The sequence below is a fragment of the Panthera onca genome, chromosome D4 (assembly GCF_046562875.1).
Source record: "Panthera onca isolate mPanOnc1 chromosome D4, mPanOnc1 haplotype 2, whole genome shotgun sequence".
NCBI lineage: Eukaryota > Metazoa > Chordata > Mammalia > Carnivora > Felidae > Panthera > Panthera onca.
Genome location: NC_138351.1, coordinates 94,375,664 through 94,397,850, shown reverse-complemented (window position 1 = coordinate 94,397,850; position 22,187 = coordinate 94,375,664). Strand labels below are relative to the sequence as shown.

Below are 22,187 nucleotides of genomic sequence, written 5' to 3'. Positions count from 1 at the left end.
GAGAGGCCAGATTAGAGCCTTCACCATGACCTTTAGGAGTCGGCTGGACCTTGCGAGGAAACTTGAGGTGGAGAGGTCACCATTGTCACAACAGAAAGCAAGCAAGAACAGGGAAGGAGGCTCAGGGGACCTGGGAGGTTGGATGGGATGGAAACCTACACATACACACACACACACACACACACACACACACACACACACGAATTGGGGATGTGAGGGCCAGCAGCTCTGAGTGGGGTCCACACGACTAGTCGACCTGGAGGTGGTGAGAAAAGACGCCACACGGAGTTTGTGGCCCCAGTGGGAGAGTCACACAGGCTGTAAATGAGGAAGGCCTCCATGCAAAGAGTAGGGAAGCCAGTGTCCTTGAAAAACAGCACCAGGCACGGCAGAGACAGACATGGCTCCCCAGCACTCATGACAGGAATGGTCAGGACACTTCGGAATTCCTAGAGCTTCTGGAAGGATAATAGACTCCAGGCTTCCAGCTGTCGACAGGAGAAAAGAATGGGGGTGCCAGGCCCCTGCTGGGAGCTGGGACCGTGACCCCAGCCCCTCAGGCTATTCCCTCCACTGGCCCCTCAGTGCCAGGGGCTGCGGCGGGTACCCAGTGCCCAGACACCAGGGGGGCCACCTCTCCCCTGGCATCCAGTCCTAGGCACCCGTGAGGAGCCAGATCAGCAGAGCCACCCCCTGCCCAAGGCCACAAAGGGAAGGTGAGTCACCTGTCCCCGTGCCAAGACTATCCCTGGCCAGCACGACTCCAGTCTCTGCCCAGGTCCGGCCTGTCTAGCACTGGGACAGGCCAAGGCTAGGGTCCTGCGCTCTGGTTCCAGCTGACAAACCAGGGCCCCAGGCCAGACGATCGGGTAGCAGCCAGTTAGCTGCCCCACACACTGCCCCAGGACTGTCACTGTGGCAACCAAAAAGAGCACAATGACTGTCCATCATATAACACCAAAACATTCCACTGGTATGGCTGCGACCCACAGTGCGTGTTCCCATCCCCGCTGATCCTGGATGAGAACCGGGCCAGGGCTCTGCAGCCCTGACTTGCTCTCTGGCCTGCCAACCCCGGGGTCCTGAGGGGTGGCGCTGGTCCCGTCATCATTCCCGGGGACACAAGTGACCAAACAGGGCTCTTTGGCCGTGCTCCTGGCTGTGAGGTCTGGGCGAGAGGCAGAGGTGCGGCGTCCTCGGGGAGGGCAGCAGGCCTGCCTCTGTCGGAACGGAGACGTACGTGAGGACGGCGGCACCTCAAGCCCTACGCGCAGATCCGCCCGGCGGGGAGCGCCGGCCACCCCAGCTTTTCTGCAGACCCACGGACGGACGAGGCGAGAGGAGGGGACGGTGTCCGTCCCCCGCAGGGTGACCTACCAAAGGTGCTGCTCCCTCCCTCTCTTGCAGCTGACCAAGTACCTGGCATGGCGGGGGGGGGGGGGGGGGGGGGGGGGGAGGGGGTGTCGCGGCCTAGCCCTCCAGCCCCCCAGTGCCCACCACCTACCCCCACCCACCCCCACCCCGCACAGCCTGCACACCTAAAACTGAATTCTCTCAATCTCCCTTGGAGGCCTTGGCTCCTCGGCCAGGGCTGCGGTTGGTTCAGGCTGCTGAATTTTAGGTCTTTTCCCCAACAACCAGTGGGACCAATTCCAGTGGCCGCACATGGTGGCTAATTAGTCTGAAATATAAGCAGGCGGGGAGCACCGTCCCCCAACCAGCTTGCCAGTAGCTTCCGACAGATCGTGGTGCTCACGGACCTCCCGCGCTCTCTGGAGGGAGACACAGACTCCACGTACGGGGCCACGGTCCCCACGCTGCACCCCTGCGGCCCCACCGAGGCTGGGGAAGACCCGCTGGCCCTGGCCCCTAGCCCTGCTGCTCTCCCCTCCGGAAAGCAGCACGGGGGCACCTCCCCGCCCGCTGACGCGAAGGGCGGCGTGGAATGCAGCCTGCCGCCCCGCCAGGCCGCCTGCTCCCACGCCCTCACACTGCGGCGACACCCCCACGGAAGCCGGTTTCCCCAGGGCAAAGATGTCACCTGGGCGGTGGGTTCAGAGGCTGCTGACTCCTCCAGTGGCTTGTAGTGGACCAGCGGAGGGTGGACGTGTCCCGGCGGGGTCGGGGCCAGGCCCAAAGCCCGGAGGAGGACTCTGCTCCCACCCGCGCTGTGCCAGTCCTTCGCAGACCTGAGCTGAACCGCGTGCCTTACGACGCTTCTCCCAGCTGCTCCGCTGGCAAGCAAAGGGCCTGGGACAGAGGAGGGCCAGCCAAGGCGGGGGCCCAGGTCCGGGGTCCTGCCCACAGCTGCTGCTCCTCACTGCCACAGCCCAACGACCGTGCAGCCTCTTTCCTACACCAGCTGGGGAAGCTACTGAAATGGCCTGTTTTTAAAGACCCCGTTTATTGTACAAGAATTACAGCTGCGCGTAAAGTTTCAAACACGGCCCAGAGATCCGGGGGCACAAGAGCCTTCAGAAAGGCTTTTCCACAGGGTTTGCAGCTTACAGGATTGAAGCACGTCCCCAAACCAGGAACACGGGTGGAGCCCTAGGTCACCGCTCACAGGTGCGCGCTGCTGTGCACACTGCACTCAAGAGGCAGGACGGGCCCCTCAGCACAAAACTGTCCCTCCCCAGACAACCGATAAGGAAGCCACGGACTTCTGAGAGGCTGCCAAACTCTTTGATTTCCCACAGAACGTGGCGGATTCCCAATAAACGCAAGATGCCGTGATTGATCCCTGGCCTGGCGAGCGCAGTTTCTGACCGGCACGGGTGCTGGGAACGGCAACCAGGGGTTCCCAGCTCCGTGCATCCAAGAGAGCAAGAGTCCACACGCTGAGCCCGCACCTGCTCTGGGCGGCCCAGGAGGCCCCTCGAGCTCCCACCCAGCTCTTCGCCAGGATCTCAGGGAGGCCAGGGACCACCTAGTGAGTCTGACACGCTGGGCGGGGGGGGGGGGGGGGGGGGGGCAGAACCAGCCCACCCCACCCCGGCTAGGTCTCCAGGGGTGGGCTCCCGCGCCCTCAGCTGGAGAGCCCTGTGATCCACCCTCCAGATACCACCTTCTCCCTGCTGTCGGCATGTGCAGGGACGGACGCACGAGGGCACCGCTGGCACTACCGGCAGAGCCCTGTGTGGGGAAAAGACCCGCAGGGGCCTCGGGGATGACCCCCGCTAGGGAAGGGGTGGGGCGGAGAGCAGGAGGCGCTTTCTGGGGCAGCTTCAGACAAGCCAGGGAGGCGCACACGCCGGGGAGCCCGCCACACACCCCTAAGTGCGGCGGCCGGGACTGCGGGAGGCGGCGGGCTCACCCGAGGGGGCCGGCAAGGAGCGGGGACGGCCCTCGGCGCTGCGGGGCTCGCTCCGCCCTGCCGCGTGTCTACTGAGGGGAAACGCGCGCACACGTCGCCGCGGCGGTCGTCCGCGCGCCCCCAAGCCCATCGGCTCCAAAGAGCGGACACCGACAGCCGCCCCGCCTCGACTCGGGCTCGCACCGGACCCGCTGTCCTCTCGCTGAGCTGCGGCCCCCACTAGCTCTGGGCCGGGAAGTCCGCCCGGGGCCGGGAGTCGAGCCCCGGAGCGGGGGCGCGGGGCGCCGGACGTCCTGCCAACGCCACGGAGCCGGCCGGTCCCGGGGACGCGGCGCCCAGCCGAGTCCCAGGCTCTGCGCCGGCGGGCTGCGCGCAGGCGCGGCCGGGCAAGCGCGTCGCGGCGCAGGTGCGGCCGTGCGCCGACGCGGCGGGACGTAAACACGCACGTTGGGGGCCACGAGGGCGGGCGCAGGCGCGGTGGGGAATAGGAGGGCGCGGCGCAGGCGCATTGGCCGCGCGCGCGCGATGGGCGGGGTGTGGACGGCGCTGCGATGGCTGCCCGCGGGTGTCGGACCAGCGAAGCCCCCGGCGCCTCTCAGAGCCCGGCCTCCTGACGCCGCCAGTGGGCGGGGTCGCCCGGGCCGCCGCCACCGCTGTCATGTATCCGCCGCCGCCGCCGGCGCCACATCGGGACTTCATCTCGGTGACGCTGAGCCTTGGCCAGAGCTACGACGGCAGCAAAAGCTGGCGGCGGCGCTCGTGCTGGAGGGTGAGGGTCGGCGCCGGGCCGGGGTCCCGCGGCCCGCCCGCCGCCCCCTGCCTGGAGCTCAGGCGCTCGTCCGGGCCCGGGGAGCGGTGGTCGCCGGCCGCAGGCCGTCTTTACAGCCCGCGCTCGGCGGGGCGGGGTCGGGGAGGAGGAAAGCTGTAGGCTGCCCCTCGGTGCGGTGGGTCAGGAGCCCCGCGGCCTCGGGCTGCAGGGCATCGACACCCCCACATCTGGGCAGATGCGGGGTCCCGCCGGCTGCCTGAGACGGAGCACGCGCGTGGCGCGAGCCTTTCCTCACTGCCCCTGCGATAGGACACGTATGGCTTCTGCGTCTGTTGTTTATTTCCGTTCCCCTATACCGTCTGGAACATCCCCGCGGCTCGTCAGTCTCTGCCGCCGGGGCGCTTCCCCCGGTTCAGAAACCGGACCTTGGGAGTTACCCACTGTGCTCCCTGAATTTGCAACGGTTGCACGGGTCCCAGCTGTGTTGTTTTCCGTCCCGTAGAAATGGAAGCAGCTGTCGAGATTACAGCGCAACGTGATCCTTTTCTTCCTCACGTTTCTCGTGCTCTGCGGGCTCCTGTCCTACATCAGCGTGGCTGACCAGTGGAGAGGTACCGGCTGCGCGTGTGCCTCAACCTCGTGCGTGTGCGTCACTGACTGCGGGTGGCTGGGCAGAAGCGGTCTGGCCGTGCGCCTTAAGCGCCTGGAGCGTGTGCGAATTGGCGAGAAGCGCAGATGAAAAGGAGCGGAGAGTGTCTTTAGCCACCCTGCTAGAACGTGGCTCGAGTTCGTGTGATGTTGCCCGACTGCTTCCTGGGTGTCCGGTGTGAGGGCCGGCCTCTCCGTTCTCTGTGCCTCACGGGGGAGACGTTCGGGTCCTGAGGTCGCGTGCCCGGTCCAGACACGCTCCCTGAACTCCCTCACACGTGTTACCGTGTGTTCCGAGCGGCCCGGGCAGTCTGGGTGAGGGCGTAGGGAACCCCTGTGGGGGAGGAAAGCTCAGGAGCTGCTGCAGGTGGCTGGAGACAGCTGCACCTAGGCCAGCTTCTGCGCTTCCTGGAAGGGAAGCCGCTGAGGGGAGGTCCGTGTGGGCTGGGCTGCAGGACGGAAGCTGCCAAGTGCTGTGAGGAAGGGTTGGTTACCCTTGGCCGTTCTTGAGTTGGTTTAAAGGACCTTCCCCAGGTCTCACGGTGTCCTCTCGTGGTGAGGAGTGCCCGCCTAGACGTGCTCCTCCACGCGCTCGCTCGGGCTCTCCTTGGGGCTGTGCGGCACGTTTGGGATAAAATCTGTTCTCTCGTTTAGCCGTGGATGGCAGGTCAGCGGAAGAGCGGAAGGTGAGACCGGCAGATCCGCCCGTCTTGCCGGCTCCTCGGAAGGCAGATGCTAATCCAGAAAACTCGCCGGGGCTTTTACCCCAGGTACGTTCAGTGAACTACACGTGGGGTTGCGACCGGGATCGGTCCCACGGGCGTTTCAGAACCGCGCGTGATGTTCCATACGGACGGGGGAGCAGTTCTTTCCCTTGTTGTTTGTCTGATGCGCGCGCCCTGCGCCCCTTATCCTGAGCCAGTAGGATGACGCCTGGGGCAAGGAGGAGGAATATTCTCTCCTTCCTTCCTTCCTTCCCCTTGGACACCTGCTGGTGAGCGAAACAGACCCGCCCCTTGTCTGGAGGAGCTGCAGGCCGGCGGGAGCAGGCCGGTGGCCCGTGGTGTCCATCCCGGGAGGAAAATAGCAGTCGCCTCCAGGGATGAGGCTGGGGACGGGACGCTGAACTGCGGTGTGAGACTGGGGAGCCGCCGGTCCTGGGTAGAGTCGGGAGAGCAGGGCTTGAGTCCAGTGACGTTGCCCGAGGCAGGGGGAGCTGGGCTTGTTCGGGGAGCTGCAGTTTCAGAAGGCGTGGGCGGGGAAGGGGGCCGGGGTCGGGCCCCACGGGGAGCGGCCAGGAGGCCTCTCTGCAACCCGTCTTACTCGGAGGCTGTGTGTCAAACAGCTCACGTCCTCCCTCGTGGAGCCGACACGCACGTCTCTCGCTCCTCTTGGCCGCTCTCGTGCACCTGGGCTCTCGTGACGGCGATGGGAGCAGAGCCCGCCTGCACGGCTGCCCGCCGAAAGACACGTTTCCGTTGCTCGGGAGGCCCGCGCTCCCGTCTGTGGTGGCGGCCGGGGTCGGTGTGCACGGCTCCCCGGGTCCGGGCCTTGGGGCGCGGGGCGGGGCCCCTTGTGGCGGGGCCGCTGGGACCTTTTCTGCTGCTCAGACTCCGGCACTTGTGCCCCAGGCCTGGGTCAGCCCCGGTGCTTTGTGTGCGGCCAGATCCCGTTCTCTTGGCCACGGGCGTCCCGGCTCCGTGGCACTTGTGTCTTTACGACGAGGACCTCTTCACGGGTCCTGTGGGTACCGAGCGGCGGAGATGTTTTCGATCCCTGAGTCGGCCTCCTTGCTGTGTCCTGCGGAGGAGGGGCCTCCTCCTGCCCTCTGCTGACGACGGGCTACGCCTGGGCCCCTGCGCTCCGTCCCTGGACCCGGTGCCCCGGCCACCCGGTTCTGAGGACAAAGGGTGGGAGTCCTGGGGCACAGGCCCGGGACAGCGTTCTTTGCGCCTCCGTCCACGGGGACGTGGCTCTGACCCTTTATTGCTATCTTTAGGGTCTGTGACGGCCTGGAACCCTCCCGGGCCAGGATTCTAACCCACTGTCCAGGGCTGCGCCAGCCCGCTGGCACAGTCTCCGTCCCGGTTGGTCAGGGCCCAGAGATCGTGAGAAAGGATCTTCTGGCCAAATCTGCATGTTGCCGTGGGAGCGGGAAGGCATCTGCTCCGGGGGCCGTGCACCACCAGCCATTCCACGCGGTCCGTGGGGTTGGGTCTGATAGGGAGAGCATCCCAGGTGGAAACAGAGTGGCAGCTCCTGGGCCGTTGAACTGTTTTCACGAGTGGCTCTTGTTTTGATCTAGAAGCCTCAGAGGCATTTCCGACGGGGACCGCCCAACCTGCAGATTAGAGCCCCCGACAAAGACTCCAAGGACCGGAGGCAGGATGACACGAGGCGGAGGGACGAGGTGGTGGGCGACGCTCGTCAGGAAGAGAGCACCCAGAGAACGGTGGTCAGGTACAGGGAGCGTCAGAGACGAGGCAGCACGGGTCGCTAGATACGCAGAGGCCGGTCCGTTTGACGTTTCCTGAAAAACAAAGGGATAGGATGGGCGCGCTGTCTGAAGCGGCTTCTCCTCTCAGAGCAGACAGTGGAGAGAGCGGGACCCCGGTGGGGGCGGGGCCCTGCCTTCTCCGCGTCGTGCCGCATGGAGCGGAGGGCCGCCACGAGCCCAGCCAGGCTGTGACCGCGGGCGTTTGCATCTCTGCCCTCAAGCCGGCTGACTCCTCTTCCTCCTCTCCCTGAAGCTGGAGGGGTGCAGTGATCGAGCCGGAGCAGGGCACCGAACCCCCTTCGAGAAAGGCAGAGGGCCCCCCCACCAAGCCTTCCTCACAGGCCCCCGGGATTCAGAACCAACCAGGTAAGGCCCCGCCTGCGCCCCGTCGGGCCTCACCCGGACATGGTGACGGAGAGGGCGCGTGGACACCCAGCTGGGCACCCGGGCGGGCCCCAGCTCTCTGTAGAGCCTTGGAGAGGACACGGGGCTCCACGGCGGCCCGCGGTCCCAGGCCCATCGCGGCAGCCACAGGCCGCCTGTGCGGGAACTGCCCGCGTCCGTGCCAGCGCGGGGCCTGGGGAGAGTGGAGACACGGCCCCGGCTCGGTGGGGTCCTGGGGTCCTGCGTTCTGGCACCTGTAGTTGAGGGCCCTCGGGGCACTGGCGCTTTGTACACTCCGTGCGGCCTGTCTGCTTCGGTTCTCGTGGCGGCCTTTGAGGTCATCGGTCTGTCGTAGGCCCGTTCCACGGACGGGAGACCTGAGGTTAGGCCGGCAGCGGCCACGGCCACTTGCCTCCCGGAGCGGGGGCTCGCGCCAGGTCAGCTGAGCCTGGGGCCCAGGCTGTGACCCTCCAGTCCTGTCGCTGTTGCCACTGAGGGGAGGAGGAAGAAGGAGCCCAGAGCCGGGACGGGCGGCCCGGGCGTGTGGGGGGAGGCAGAGCGGTCGCGGGGCTCTGAGGACCGATGTCAAAGCCGCAGATACCAACACGACTGGGCCGCGGGCCACACCGAGAGGACACGTGTCGCGAAGCCGTCGACGCTCACGTTTCTGTCCGCCTGGTGGCCCTGTAACTTGTGCCTGGTCCTCCGACGTGTGGAGGGGAGAAACCTTCTCGGTCGGTGTCGAGGCCACCCTGGAAGGTCCCCAGGGCGGCCTTGGGTGTGTCCGCCACACGCTGTTCCCTCCCCGAAAACACCCGGAGCTGCCGAGGCACGACGTGGGCACCTGTGAGATGAGGCGCTCTCGTGGAGGTCACCGGGGCCCGCCCGCCACGTCTGACGCTCCCCGGGCCGGATTGCACAGCGCGGCTGCCGTGGCGGAGCGGCAGGCACCGGTCTGCTGCCTCAAACACCTCCGCCCACCGCGTGTTCCCCGCAGCTCCAGAGGGTCGTGCCCGCCGGGCGTCTGGTGGAGGCGGACGGGCGCAGGCCAGGCGGATGAGAGGCCGAGCCGTCGCGTGTGGGCCCTGGAGGCCTCGCCACCTTGGCAGCCGCGTCCAGCCGTGCGGCTCCAAGCCCGGCGGCGCCGCGCCCCGACCTTCGGGGTCGTCCGCTGCTGACCTGCGGCCCCCGGACGGTGTCCCCCCCCCCCCCCCCCCCCCGAGCGCCCCGCAGCTTGGGGCTGCAGAGGGGCGGTGTCTGAACCCTGGGCGGTTCCGGTCCCCACAACCCGCCGTCTTCCTCCCAGCCTCCCCGAACGAGCGTCAGAGGGCCGTGATAGACGCCTTCCGCCACGCGTGGACCGGCTACCGCAAGTTCGCCTGGGGCCACGACGAGCTGAAACCCGTGTCCAGGTCCTTCAGCGAGTGGTTTGGCCTGGGACTTACGCTGATTGACGCCCTGGACACCATGTGGATTTTGGGTCTGAAAAAAGGTACCTGCTCGTCCCCAAGCACGCGGCCAAGTTCCCCTGGTGGAACGCTTGGGCGCGCGAGTGAGCGAGCCGTGCCCTGGAGGGTGTAGACGCCACTGTTTCCGTCTGAGGAGCTCTCCCTTCCCCTGGGTGGCAGGCAGTCGCTTTGTCCCTTGATGTCAGGCGTCCCGGGGACGCTCAGGGCAGTCGCCCCCTCGGCTCCCGGCCGAAGGCCTGGGCTGGCGCCCAGGGGCAGTTCCAGCCCGTGCTCCTGTGCTAGCCGGAAAGGGGCTCCCTGGTGGGAGGCGGCACGTGATCCGATAAGGCCATCGGCGTCCCGGGTCTCTCCGTCACACCCTTCTCAGGCCACGTGGACGGGGTGTGGTTGAGGCTACGGGTCTTTGGGTACTTCCGAATCGGTCTCTCGGAGTCCGTTTCCGGTGTTCCGTAGAGGCCAGAGGCTCCCCCTGAGTTACTCACGTGGCCCTTTGGGCCGTGGCCTTTACCCGTCAGCGTTGGTGCTCACGACGGCACGCTGGCTCCCCGTCCTCCGGGTGCAGGGGGCTCCGCGGTGTGTCCCCTTGCTGTGGGAAGGGAGAGAGAGAGAGCTCGGGAGAGAGAGACACGAGGACGCACGTGGCCCCAGAGCCGGCGAGCGGTCACGGGGGCGCCGGGACCTGTAACCTATTCCCGTTCCCACCCCGTCTCCTGTCGCAGAGTTTGAAGAAGCCCGCAAGTGGGTGTCTAAGAAGCTCCGGTTTCAGAAAGACGTGGACGTCAACCTGTTCGAGAGCACGATCCGGATCCTGGGCGGCCTTCTGAGCGCCTACCACCTGTCCGGGGACGACCTCTTCCTGAGGAAGGCCGTGAGTGTCCGGGCGCCGGCGGAGGTTCCGCGGCTCGAGGGGCCCCCGGGGGTGGGGGCGGGGGTCTGTTCCGGGTCTCGCTCCCGCGCACGTGCGTGGGAAGGTCCCTGTCACCGTCGCGACCCGTGGGGAAGTGCTCTCGGGGCTCCTCGGTCTCGCCGCAGTTGAGCGCCGAGGCCACGTGAAGCCAGTGAGGTCCCGTGTCCACTCACGGGGGTGAGCACGGGTGGCGGGGTGGCGGGGGTGGCGGAGGTGGGGCGGGAGGGTGGGCGTCGTGGAACGGAGCCGAGGCTGCCGTGTGACGGGAAACCTCGGTCCTCGTCGTGTCGCGTCATCAGGAAGACTTTGGGAATCGGCTGCTGCCTGCGTTCCAGACGCCCTCCAGGATCCCATACTCGGACGTGAACATCGGCACCGGAGCCGCCCACCCGCCCCGCTGGACCTCGGACAGCACGGTGGCCGAGGTCACGAGCATTCAGCTGGAGTTCCGAGAGCTCTCCCGCCTCACGGGGAGTAAGAAGTTTCAGGTACGGGGGGCCGGCCTGCCGGCCGGGGGCGTCTCGCCAAGCGGAGGCGTGCGTGGACTTGACCCCGGGCCGCAGGACCACCGTCCTTTGTGCTTTCCGGTCCCTCGTCCCTCGCCTTTCCTCAGCTGCGCGGGCGGGAAGCGCGTCGACTGGGGGCTGAGTCCGAGCGCGGGCCCGTGTCCTTGGGGTCCCAACTGCCCCCTGCCGCGTGCTGTGGTGGCCCCCGGGGGTGGTCCGTGCCGGGAGCGAGGCAGGGGCCCACAGTCGTGGGTCTCGGCCTTGCTAGCCCGTCGCTGACGGTCCTTATGGACCTCGCTCCTGGCCCTCGCCCCGACCCCTTTGGCCGTGGTCCCTCTCCTCGTGGGTGAGTCTCCAGCACGCGGCGGACCCTCTGGACTTGGCGCTCTGCCTTGTCACCCTTCCTCTGCCTTAAAAACCTGAGCTGCGATTTGAACGTCAGGAAGTTTTGCCTCTTGGCTTGAACGTCGCGCCGCAGTCCCACGTGGGCAGCGGCTGCCACCGTCTGATTCCAGAACCAGGTCCTCACCCCAGGAAGTAGGCCAGCGCACCCTAGCGCTCCCACCCGGGGCCCCCTGCCTCGGTGGCCGCAAATCCACTCGTCGTGCGTGGCTTTCTCTGTGTGGAACGCTCGGCGCGAGCGAGGTCCTACGTACGGTGTGGGCCGTCCGTGGCCGGTTCTGTCGCCACGCGTGACGTCTTCGTCCGCGCTGGAAGCGTCCGGGAGAGGCGCACCCGTGTCGTAGCACGTGTCCGAAGCATCCCTTTTCGTGGCCCGGTGGTCTGCCATCGTGCGGTCGGACCATGTGCTGTCCGGGCTCTGGTGCGTTGAGGAGCATCTGGGTTGTTTCCCACGCGGGGGTGGTAAGAGCGGCGCTCCCGGGAGAAGGTTCCAGGCGCACACAGGGCTCTGGCTTTTCCGCGGCAGCCCGCGCTTGTCCTCCGGTCTTTCTCGGTAGCCTTCGCGGTGGGCACGCGAGGGTGCCTCCTCTGGGCTGTGGATTTTGTCCTGATGACGTGTGGCGTTTTCCAAACGCCCACGGGCCCCGTGTTCATCTCCCGGGTGGAGGTGGGCGTCCGGGTGCCTGTCTGCTTGTCGGCGGATTAGCGGCTTTCCTGTCGTTGGCTCGTACTCCGGAAGCTCAGCGTCTCTCTGTCTGCTCTGAGACGTCGGCCGGGCGCCATCGCGATGCCGGATCTCTGTAGCTGCTGGAGACCCAAGGGAAACTGAAGCCGCCCCTGCCTCAGAGCACTTTGTAAAAGGGGGCGGGCGTACGTGGCGGGTGGAGGCCAGGAAGTCACTCCCCAGGCGGGGTCCCGAGCACCGTGAGCAAACGCGCACAGGGCCATGGAGCACAGATGCGTGGCGCTGCCTGGGAGGAGCTGAGGTTGGTTGGGTCTCGAAGGATGAGCAGGATCAGCGGGCGGGTGTGCCGCGACCGCGGGCTCGGAAGCAGACGCGCCTGCCTTCCCTCCAGCGAGCGGGAGCAGCCGGCCACGCCTGGGCAGGAGGTCCCGGGGACCGCGGCTGCGGCCTTCAGACACGGTCCCCTGCCAGGAGGAGGAGCTCAGCCCCGTGTTCGGGGCCCTCGGCATCCGCCCGCTCATCGAGGCAGCCGCGTGTGAGGGTGGGGACCTGGTTGCCGTGTGGCTGGGGCCACCCTCAGAAGCCCTTGCCCGGTGCAGCCGGGCAGGGGAGCGCCGTGGGCCGGGACGCCGGCCTCTTCCGTCCTCTTCCGTCCTCCGCTGGGAACGGGCCCGCCTGTCACGGAGGAGGGGTGAGCCGACGAGGCCCGCCTTCCTCGGCTGGCCCGAGGTCCAGCAGCCCCGTCCCCCTGGCTCACCCGCACTCTCCCCTTGTGTGTGTGTGTGTGTCCCAGGAGGCCGCGGAGGAGGTGACGAGGCGTGTGCACTCCCTGTCGGGGAAGAAGGACGGGCTGGTGCCCATGTTCATCAACACGCACAGCGGCCTCTTCACTCACATGGGAGTGTTCACTCTGGGCGCCAGGGCCGACAGCTACTACGAGTACCTGTTGAAGCAGTGGATCCAGGGCGGAAAGAAGGAGACGCAGTGAGGCCTGTTCCTGCTGCCTCGGGGACGGGGTCCCCGAGGCTCCCCTTGTCCCGAGTTCTCGGTCAGGAGGCAGCGGCCGTGCCGGACCCGGACTCGGCCCCTCCGCGGGGGACGTGTCTCTTCCCGGCACGGCCTTCGTGCCAGAGAGGACGCCTGGCTGGTCACGGAGGTCCCCGGCCCCTCTGCGCCAGGCGGGGCCTGGGGTCTGGGCCCGGCCGAGGGGCCCCCGGCTCACCGGCCGAGCTCTCATCCTCGGGGTTGTGGAGGCGGCTCTGCTTGTCCGCTCCCCAGCAGAAGGTGGCCAGGGGCCCCTGGGCCTCCCCACGCTGCCTGCTTGACGCTTCAGACGTGCGCTTTCCCAGACAGCAGTGCCTCGGGGAGCCTCGTCGTGCGGTCGGGAAAACACAGGTCACTCTAGTGAAGGAACTGGAAATCCTTGAAGTCTCACGCCAGAGGGCGACCACGACCTAGGACCGCTGGGGGGGGGGGGGGGGGGGGGGCAGCTCCAGGCCGACCCCTACGGGCAGAGATCAGGGCATCCCGCCTGGGGAGCCGGAGTTCCCCACGCCTGAACGTGGGGACGTTGAGAGAACCCTGGTGGGCACGTGGGGTCCCGGGTGGTCCACGGGGGCCGGCTGAGAGGAACGACCCTGTTCGGGGGAGCGGCGGGCACAGCCCCGTGTGTGCCCCAGGCCGCTGACTGCCACGAGCCTGCATCTCCGGGCTGGCGTGGTGCCACCCCAGACAGGGCCAGGCCTCTTGGCCACTAGCGTGGGGATGGCAGCTCGTGGCCACGTGCCCGTTCCTGGGTAACCGGGCGGGGGGTCGGGCCGCGCACCCACCTGGCCTGAGCCCACGGGGCCTGCCGGTTCACAGGTTACTGGAAGACTACCTCGAAGCCGTCGAGGGAATCAAAAGGCACCTGCTGCGCAGGTCTGAGCCCAGGAAGCTCACCTTTGTGGGGGAGCTGGCCCACGGCCGCTTCAGCGCCAAGATGGTGAGCACGGTCGTGATGCAGGTGGGGCGTAGGGGGCCGCACCCACCCACCGGGGCCCCCGGTGGCTCCGCGAGTCTGGACGTTGGAGAGATGGCTCAGATTCTGGTCGTGGGGCGTGAGCCCTCACAGGTCGATGATGGACTGCGCGGCGGTGTGCGGCAAGGGGGGCTGGGGTCTGTGATGGGTCCCCGGCCCCTCCCCCGGGGTGCCGCTCCCGTCCCCCAAGACCCCCCCCCCCCCATGCTCAAGACCCCACTCCCTCCTCCCTCCCCTCTCCCCTCCCCCCTCCCCCTCCCCCCTCCCCTCTCTCCTCCCTGCCCCCTGCCCCCTGCCCTGGGTCTAGTTACTTGTCCCCTGCCCCTGGTACTCCATCAGTGTTTGTGGGGTCAGGGCCAGACCCGGGTCAGCATCCGCTCCCCTGGCAGGCGGGTGTCCGTCCGCCACCCTCCCCCCTGCCCATGTGGAGCTCCAGGGGCCGGGCCCGTAGTGGCGTCGCTTTCCACGTTCCTGCCCTTGTGGGCCCTGAGGAGTCCCCGCCCAGGCCCGTCGACCCCTGGGGATGCGGGGGGCCTGAGGTAGCGCTGGACCCTGCACCCGGTGTGGCCCCCGCCCCTGCCCCACGTGGCCACCGACTCACAGTGGTGAGGAAACCGCTCTGGTTTCAGGACCACCTGGTGTGCTTCCTGCCAGGGACGCTGGCTCTGGGCGCCCACCACGGCCTGCCCGCCGACCACATGGAGCTGGCCCGGGCGCTCATGGACACCTGCTACCAGATGAACCGCCAGATGGAGACGGGGCTGAGCCCCGAAATCGTGCACTTCAACCTGTACCCCCAGAGCGACCGCAAGGACGTGCAGGTCAAGGTGAGCCGGGCCGGGGTCTGGGCGTGGGGGCGCCCTGCGGGCTCGGCCTAGCTCCGGCCTAGCTGCTCCCGGGTCCCCCCACCCCAGCCGGCCGAGCTCAGCCCGTGTTGTGTCCCCCATCCCTCCCTGCCCCCCTCCCCCGCCCAGCCGGCCGACAGGCACAACTTGCTGCGGCCCGAGACGGTGGAGAGTCTGTTCTACCTGCACCGCCTCACGGGAGAGCGCAAGTACCAGGACTGGGGCTGGGAGATCCTGCAGAGCTTCAACAAGTACACGCGGGTGAGCGCCCGCCCCGCCCCGCCCCGCCCCGCGTCCCTGCTCCCCTAGGGCAGGGCTCCCCTGGGCAGCCAGAGGGGGGCGGGGGCGGTGCAGGCTCGCCGCCGTGGCCTCGGGAGTTCGGCGCCGTGTGCCCCAGGGTCTCGGGGACCAGGCTCTGTGGCCCGGTGTGCACAGGGCGACTCTCCTCCTGGATCCTCCGTGTGGCCCCGGGCGGCCCTTTCCCACCCCAGACGGCACCGTGACCGTGGCCCCGACACCCGTCTCGCGGTCTGGGCCGTGGCTCGGAGGTCACGCCGTGTCCGGGGCCTGCCACCCACCCCGGCAGAGAGAGAGCGCCAAAACCCGACCCGCGTAGGCCCCCTCCGGGTTCCGGAGCGCGGGCTGCACGTCGGGTCACGTGAGGGCGGCTGGCGTCTCTGAGGGGCCGTCTGGAGGAGCTGCGGCTGAGCTCCGGGGGGCCGGTCCCCCCGGTGGACCTTGGGGTCGTCTGCCTCAGACCCTGCCCTCGGCCACGGGTGCCGCGGTGAGGCGCAGAGGCCCCGGCCGGGGGCCTTGCGGCCGCCGGCGCCCCCGAGGGCTGAGGCCGGCGTGGGGAGCTGGCTGGGCCTGCGGCCGTGGTGACGCCGCGGTCTCCGCTCTCGGGCAGGTCCCCTCGGGTGGCTATTCTTCCATCAGCAACGTCCAGGATCCCCTCAATCCCCAGCCCCGGGACAAGATGGAGAGCTTCTTTCTGGGGGAGACGCTCAAGTACCTGTACCTGCTCTTCTCCGACGACCCGGCCCTGCTCAGCCTGGACGCCTACGTGTTCAACACTGAGGCTCACCCCTTGCCCATCTGGGCCCCGCCTAGGGTGGGGTGACCCCCCTGTGGGCACTGCCCGGGGGCCTCACACGTCTTGCGTTTGTGGGTACCTGTCCTCGGAACCCTGGCCTTGGGTAGGTTCGCTCTCCTGACCTTGGCCGCGGCGTGTCCCCTCGGCCGACTGTCCGTGCTCCAGGGTCAGGCTGATGACATTCCCCGGGGGGTTACCGAGCCTGACATCTCAGGGCCTCAGAGGTGGTCAGGGCAGCTGGGCGCCCGGTGCTTTGCCGCTGGCTTTGCACTTCTGGCTTGTGGTTCTCATGACGTCGGATGGTGTCGTGAGGTCAGCGCTGTGAATCCCCAAGGCCCCACCTGCTGGGGACCTTCCTGCTTGAATCATGACTTACATTCCTGATCCCCAAACGTCTTCTGTGTGGCCCCAGTGTCTCTGCTTGTCCCCTGGGGCCGCTCTGGGTCTCCTGGACCCACACATGTTCTGAGATGAGCTGAAGGGACAGCCCGACATGCGGTTCAGCCCGGGCTCTCCGAGTCTGTGAATGTGCCCTGACCCGGGAGTCCTGGGGGGGGGGGGCACTTGTGACCTCCTGCGAATCCGGGCACCTGGCCGGCTGTGGTGTTTACATGTTGGACTCAGGGATCCTCCCCCGGCCCTGCAGGGGCGGGGAGGGGCGGGTGGACGAGTTCATCCTGCTCCTGGACCACCCGACAGAACGGACTTTCCAGGCAGCATAAACGTGGATTGTTTCCTGTGTTGGTAGGCGGGTCCTTTACTGTGAAACGTCTTTGCGTAGTTTGAGAGAAAGCCATCGTCGGTTTGGGGCGCTTCTGACTGCAGTGCACAGGGGTGTCCGGTTTCCAGCCCGATAATCATGCCGTCCTCCATACATAAGTTAGCACATGCGCACCTTACCTGTCGTTGGACGAGATAACGCACCACGGGGTGGGAGCGGAAGGTGTGCTTCGCGGCCTGTCCCGAACACAGACCCACAGCAAACAGAGCCAGCGAGCGCCACACCCAAGTTGTTTCATCAGCTTCTGTGCATTTCATGAAAGACAGAAGTTCACAAAATGCAAAATCGGATACCTTGGGAAGGTCAGCGTACAGAAAAGATTTCCGTAGCGAGGCAGAGCGGCAACATCTACCTCCCGTTCTCCCCAGAGACAAAACAGCAGTAGAACCGTCGCGGTCCGTTTTGACAACAGCCAATGAACCATGAGGAAAAAAGGAAGTGTGTCTCCATGAAAGGAACAAAATTAGTTGCTAAAAAGTGTCGCTAGAGACAGTCCAGCCTTGAGAATTATTAGAAAAGGACTGATAAAACTAAACGTTCTCAACTTGAACACACACATGGAAGTAGGGGACATTGGGGAAATACTACGAGCACACTGAGACGACCAGAGAAATTACCAGAAGGAATAATTATTAAAAATCATCTTCCATTGAAATGTGCAGCGATTGAGAGATTCATCAGCAGAGTTCAGTAGCCACAGCAGCGAGGAGACCACAGAACGTGAGCCGTGGACAGAGCCCGAGGGACAGGTCCCACCCTCCGCAGGCCCCACAAGTCTGTTAGAGTTGGGGTCTCAGGGGCAAAAGGGGATTTGAAACAGTGCTGAACGCTTTCCAAATGTGATGTTCTAAGATGTAAATTACAAGTTCAAGAAGGTGAGACACTTCCTAGTAGAATCAGCACAAGACGACCTGGCATAAGTGGTGGGAGAGTCTTGACCGCCGTGAGCGGTGACCTGTGATGTGCAGACCCGTGGCAAGGCCAGCCGCCCAGTGAGGGAGCAAAAAGGCCAGAAGATGGGAACGGAATGACGCTTTGATGAGAGAAGTTGTCACCCCGGAGTTCCATGTACGGCAAAACTGACTCAGAAATGGAGGATTCTAGGTATTTCCAGGGGAAAGCCGGATGGCTTGTCGCCAGGCGGCCTGACATGCGTGAAATGCTCCAAGGACTCTGGGCGGAACTCCTGCCGGATGGGAACCGGGGCTCTGTTAAGACGCGGCTGGGATGCGTCAAATCAGTTACGTGTTTGGCTGCCACTCCTGTTTTTATTCTCCAGGATTTAAAAGCTGTTCGTGGGAGATAATTACAAGTTTATGTTTTGGGGCCCACGGTGTGCAGCGTGAGTTTTGAGAGTAGCTACAGAAGCAGACTGGTCTGAGCCGCCTCAGAGATAGGTCGTGTATGTTAGTGAACAGAGTTGCTGTATGTGTGGACCAGATTGTTAGAAATTCGGGATGTCACCCATGATGGCCACGATGAAATCATCAAAAAGCTACACGTGGGTGGAAAGGAGAAGAGAGTGAGAATGGTTCACTAAAGTTTTTAAAAAAAAAAGTCCTCAGAAGAAATGAGGGACGAAAAAGGATTAACGTATAGAAAACACGCGCAAACTGATAGAAAGAAGTCTTATTGGTAATTACGTAAAATAAAATGGATGAAACTCTTCGATCAAAACCAGAGCTTGGCAGAATGGACTAAAACACAGTGACCCAAGTACATACTGTCTAGCAGAGACCATGCTTTCAAAGATACAAATAGATTGAAGGCAAAAGCATGGGGGGAGACACCCCATGGAAACAGTGACCCAAAGAGAGCTGGGGTGGCTTTGCGAACGCCAGACGAAATAGGCTTTAATTCAAACACGGGGGGTGCCTGGGTGGCTCAGTGGGTCGAGCACCCAACTCTTGATTTCGTCTCAGGTCACGATCCCAGGGTCGTGGGGTGGAGTCCTGCATCGGGCCCCACGCCGAGCATAGTGCCTGCTGGGATTCTCTTTCTACCTCTCTGCCCTCTCCGTTGCTTGCACACGGTGTCTTTCAAATATAAATTAAAAAACTTTTAAGAGGTCAACGTGGATGCAGCTTACTTTGTATTCGGTCAAAACAGGATTTTTCCATGGGGAAGAAAAGACAGGGTTACAAAGGAGGTAGAACAGGTACAAATGCATCGAACAGCAGAGTCAAATGAAACAGCCGGGTCTCCAGTGGCAGGTGGAGACTTCGTTAGCCGCCTTCAAGATGCACAGACCCGCTAGGGGAAGACCAGCGAGGAAACTGAGGACACGAACAGGGCTACAAAGGTGGCAGACCCAACAGACGAGAGCGCCCCCAACAACAGAGTGTCCCTGCTCCTCAAGGGCACATGGAGCATTCTCCATTGTCTGCATTAGGCCACAAAACAAGCATTAATGCATTTTATTTGTTTTTTTGTTTGTTTGTTTTTTTTTTTTTTGAGAGCAAGCACAAGCTGGGGAGAGGGGCAGAAGGAGAAGGAAAGAATCTTCAGCAGGGTGCATGCACAGTGTAGAGCCTGACACTGGGCTCAATCCCACAACCGTGAGATCATGTCCTGAGCTCAAATAGACACTCAACTGACTGAGCCCCCTAGGTGCCCCTAAAGATTTTACTTTTATGTAAACTTTATACCCCACATGGGGCTCGAACCCACAACCCCAGGATCCAGACTTGTACATTCCATCAACTGAGTCAGGCACCCCAGTGTATTTTAAATGATTGAAAGAGGGGGGGTGCTGGCTGGCTCAGTTGGTTGAGCGTCTGACTTCAGCTCAGGTCAAGATCTCACTGCTCATGGGTTCGATCCCCTCATCGGGCTCTGTGCTGACAGCTCAGAGCCTGGAGCCTGCTTCCGACTCTGTGTCTCCCTCTCTCTCCGCCCCTCCCCTGCTCATGCTGTCTCCCAAATATAAATAAACACAATCAATGGGTCAGTGGAGAAGTCAGAAAGGAAGTTAAACACTTTTGAGACCTATGAAATTGAAAGCACAAAGTACACAATTTATGGGATGCACGGAAGGCTGTGCTCAGATCAAAATCCATAGCTTTGAATGCCTACATTAAAAAAAATTAAAAATGTACGAGGCGCCCGGCTGGCTTAGTCGGTAGAACACACAGCTCCTTATCAGGGCCGTGAGTTCGAGCCCTATGTTGGGTGTAGAGCCTACTTTAAAAATAATATAGAGGCGCCTGGGGGGCTCAGTCGGTTGGGCACCTGATTTCGGCTCAGGTCATGGTCTTGCGGTTTGTGGGTTCAAGCCCCGCGTCGGGCTCTGTAGTGACAGCTCAGAGCCTGGAGCCTGCTTCAGATTCTGTGTCTCCTCTCCCTGCCCCTTCCCCGCTCACACTCTGTTTCTCTCTCTCAAAAAATAAACATTAAAAATTTTTTAAAAATAAAAATAATATAAAAGGAAGAAAGATCTCCAGTTAGTAGCTAACTATGCACCTTGAAGAACTAGGAAAGGAAGAGCAGACTAAACCCAAAGCTTGCAGTGTGAAGGAAATGTGTAGAATGGAGATAAGTAAAATAGAGAATAGAAAAACACCAGAGACGGTCCACAAAACCAAAAGTTGGTTCTTCGAAAGCATCAACAAAACTGAATCTCCAAGCTACACTAACAAGGTGAATGTCCAATAGCTAGAACCAGAAACAGAAGTGGGGGCGTCACCAGTGGTCTTACAGAAAAATTTCACACCATCAAATCTGACGGTCTTTTTAAGATGGCAAGTTCCCAGACATGCAAGAATGATCTAAACTCAAGATGATCTATAAATTTTCGACAGACCTAGAACAAATAGATGGATCCAATGGTAAACAAAGAGACAACAACAACAAAACCCTCCCAACAAAGAGAAGCCTGGGGTCATGTGGCTTCTGGGGAATTCAGCCAAACATTTTCAAAGTTGGGGCACTTTGCTGGCTCAGTCTGTGGAGCGTGCAACTCTTGATCTTGGGGTTGAGTTCGAGCCCCACATTGAGTGTAGAGATCACTTAAATCTTAAAACACACACACACACACACACACACACACACACACACACACACACACATTTTAAGAGTTAACCCCAGTCCTTCTCAAAGTCTCAGAAAATTGAGAGGAGGGAAAACTTTCTAAATCATTCTGTAAACCCAAAATTACCTTGATATCAAAACCAGATACAGACATTTCAGTAAAAGACTACAGGCCAATATTCCTTGTGAATATTAATGCAAAAATCCTTAGCAAGATACTGACAAATCTGGCAGTATGTTTAAAGATTCTACACCATGATCAAGGTGTTTCAATATAAGGAGATCAGTCATCCACACAACACAATACACAGGAATGAGCTGTGGATACAAGCAACAACTTGCATGGACCTCAAGGACATCGTGCTGAATGAAAGAAGGCACATGCCAGGAGGAAAAAGAAACAATAATACACTCCATTGATAGAGCACAGTGGAGAAAATACACGATAACTGCAACTGACATAGAGCACGTGACAAAAGCCAACACTCTTTTATGGTAGAAACACTCATGAAACCGTAGGTAGGAGGGAACTTCCTCAACACAATAAAGGGTAATCATGGAAAAACGCACAACCAACATCACACTCAACAGTGAAAGACGAAGCTTTTCCTCTAAGACCGGATATAAGACAGGACTACCTGCTTCCACCGCCACTAGAAATAAAAGGCATTCGGACTGGAATTGAAGAAGTAAAACTCTATTTGCACATGATATGATCCTGTGTATAGAAAATCCCAAAGAATTCACAAGAACATGACTAGAGCTAATAAATTCAGGAAAGTTGCAAGGCGCTAGATCAGCAATCAAAACGTTATGTTCCTGTGCACCTGCAGTGAACAATCTGAAAGGAAATTAAGAAAGCACTTCCATTGAAAATAACATTAGGGCTGGGACGCTTGGCTGCCTCAGTCTGTGGAGCATTTGGCTCTTGATCTTGGGGTTGTGAGTTCCAGCCCCACGTTGGGCACAGAGCTTACTTTAAAATAAAAACACCATCTAAAAGAATAAATAGGGATAAATTTAAGGATGTAATGTACACCAAAAAGTATAAAACATTGCTAAAATAAAGATCTACATAAGTGGAAACATCCTTTGTTCATGCATAGGAATACTTTATTTTTTATTTTTTCAATGTTTATTTTAGAGAAAGAGCATGAGCAGGGGAGGGGCATAGAGAGAGGGAGACACAGAATCCGAAGCAGGCTCTGGGCCCTGAGCTGTCAGCACAGCCCAACGCGGGGCTCGAACTCACAAACCGTGAGATCATGACCTAAGCCGAAGTCGGACACTTAACCAACTGAGCCCCCCAGGCGCCCCAGGAATACTTAATTTTAAGACGTCAATGCTAGACAAAAATGATCTACAGGTTCAGTACCATCCGTCTTAGAATTCCAACAGCCTTTTTTGCCAAAATGGAAAATGAATTCTCAAATTAATGTGGAATTGCAAGGAGCCGCAAATAGCAAGATATTCTTGAAAAAGAACAAAGTTGGACGACACGGACTGCCCAATTTAAAAACTTGCGACGAAGGCATGGTACTCCGAGCAGTGCGGTGCTGGTGTAGTGACAGACACGTGGTTGTAACTGAAGGGAGAGCCCAGAAATGAACACATACGTGGATGGCCGACTGATGTTCTGCGAGGGTATGTAGGTTTACTCAGTGGGGAAAAGAACCTTGTCCTCAACAAATGGTGATGGGAAAACTGGATTTCCACATGCAAAGAATGGAGCTGGACCTTACTTCCCGCCACATACAAAACATCAACTAAAAATCGATCAGCAACCCAAAGAGCGAAACCATCCGGCGCCTAGAAACAGCAGCAACAGCAATACGG

General features: G+C 62.0%; 1 protein-coding gene and 1 long non-coding RNA gene across 2 annotated transcripts; both read left to right on the top strand.

Annotated features, from left to right (window-relative positions):
• The first annotated feature begins 456 nt into the window (after positions 1-456).
• On the top strand, positions 457-1,781 carry LOC144614092 (uncharacterized). Its single transcript, XR_013551612.1, has 2 exons — positions 457-1,382; positions 1,642-1,781. It is a non-coding gene; the product is annotated as an uncharacterized LOC144614092 (long non-coding RNA).
• Positions 1,782-3,825: 2,044 nt separating this feature from the next.
• Positions 3,826-20,335, top strand: LOC132676461 (endoplasmic reticulum mannosyl-oligosaccharide 1,2-alpha-mannosidase). Its single transcript, XM_078436202.2, has 13 exons — positions 3,826-4,085; positions 4,588-4,696; positions 5,388-5,503; positions 7,039-7,193; positions 7,484-7,596; positions 8,921-9,106; positions 9,803-9,951; positions 10,290-10,478; positions 12,377-12,567; positions 13,447-13,567; positions 14,233-14,430; positions 14,578-14,709; positions 15,356-20,335. The coding sequence occupies exons 1-13, from the start codon at positions 3,975-3,977 to the stop codon at positions 15,566-15,568; spliced, it is 1,983 nt and encodes a 660-aa protein (XP_078292328.1). The 5' UTR covers positions 3,826-3,974; the 3' UTR covers positions 15,569-20,335.
• The last annotated feature ends 1,852 nt before the right edge of the window (positions 20,336-22,187 follow it).

Bases quoted from the DNA above. Each gene is read 5' to 3' on its own strand.
- LOC132676461 (XM_078436202.2), top strand. From the start codon at position 3,975: ATGTATCCGCCGCCGCCGCCGGCGCCACATCGGGACTTCATCTCGGTG. The intron at 7,194-7,483 runs GTACAGGGAGCG...CTCTCCCTGAAG, and splicing joins ACCCAGAGAACGGTGGTCAG to CTGGAGGGGTGCAGTGATCG. The intron at 9,952-10,289 runs GTGAGTGTCCGG...TCGCGTCATCAG, and splicing joins ACCTCTTCCTGAGGAAGGCC to GAAGACTTTGGGAATCGGCT.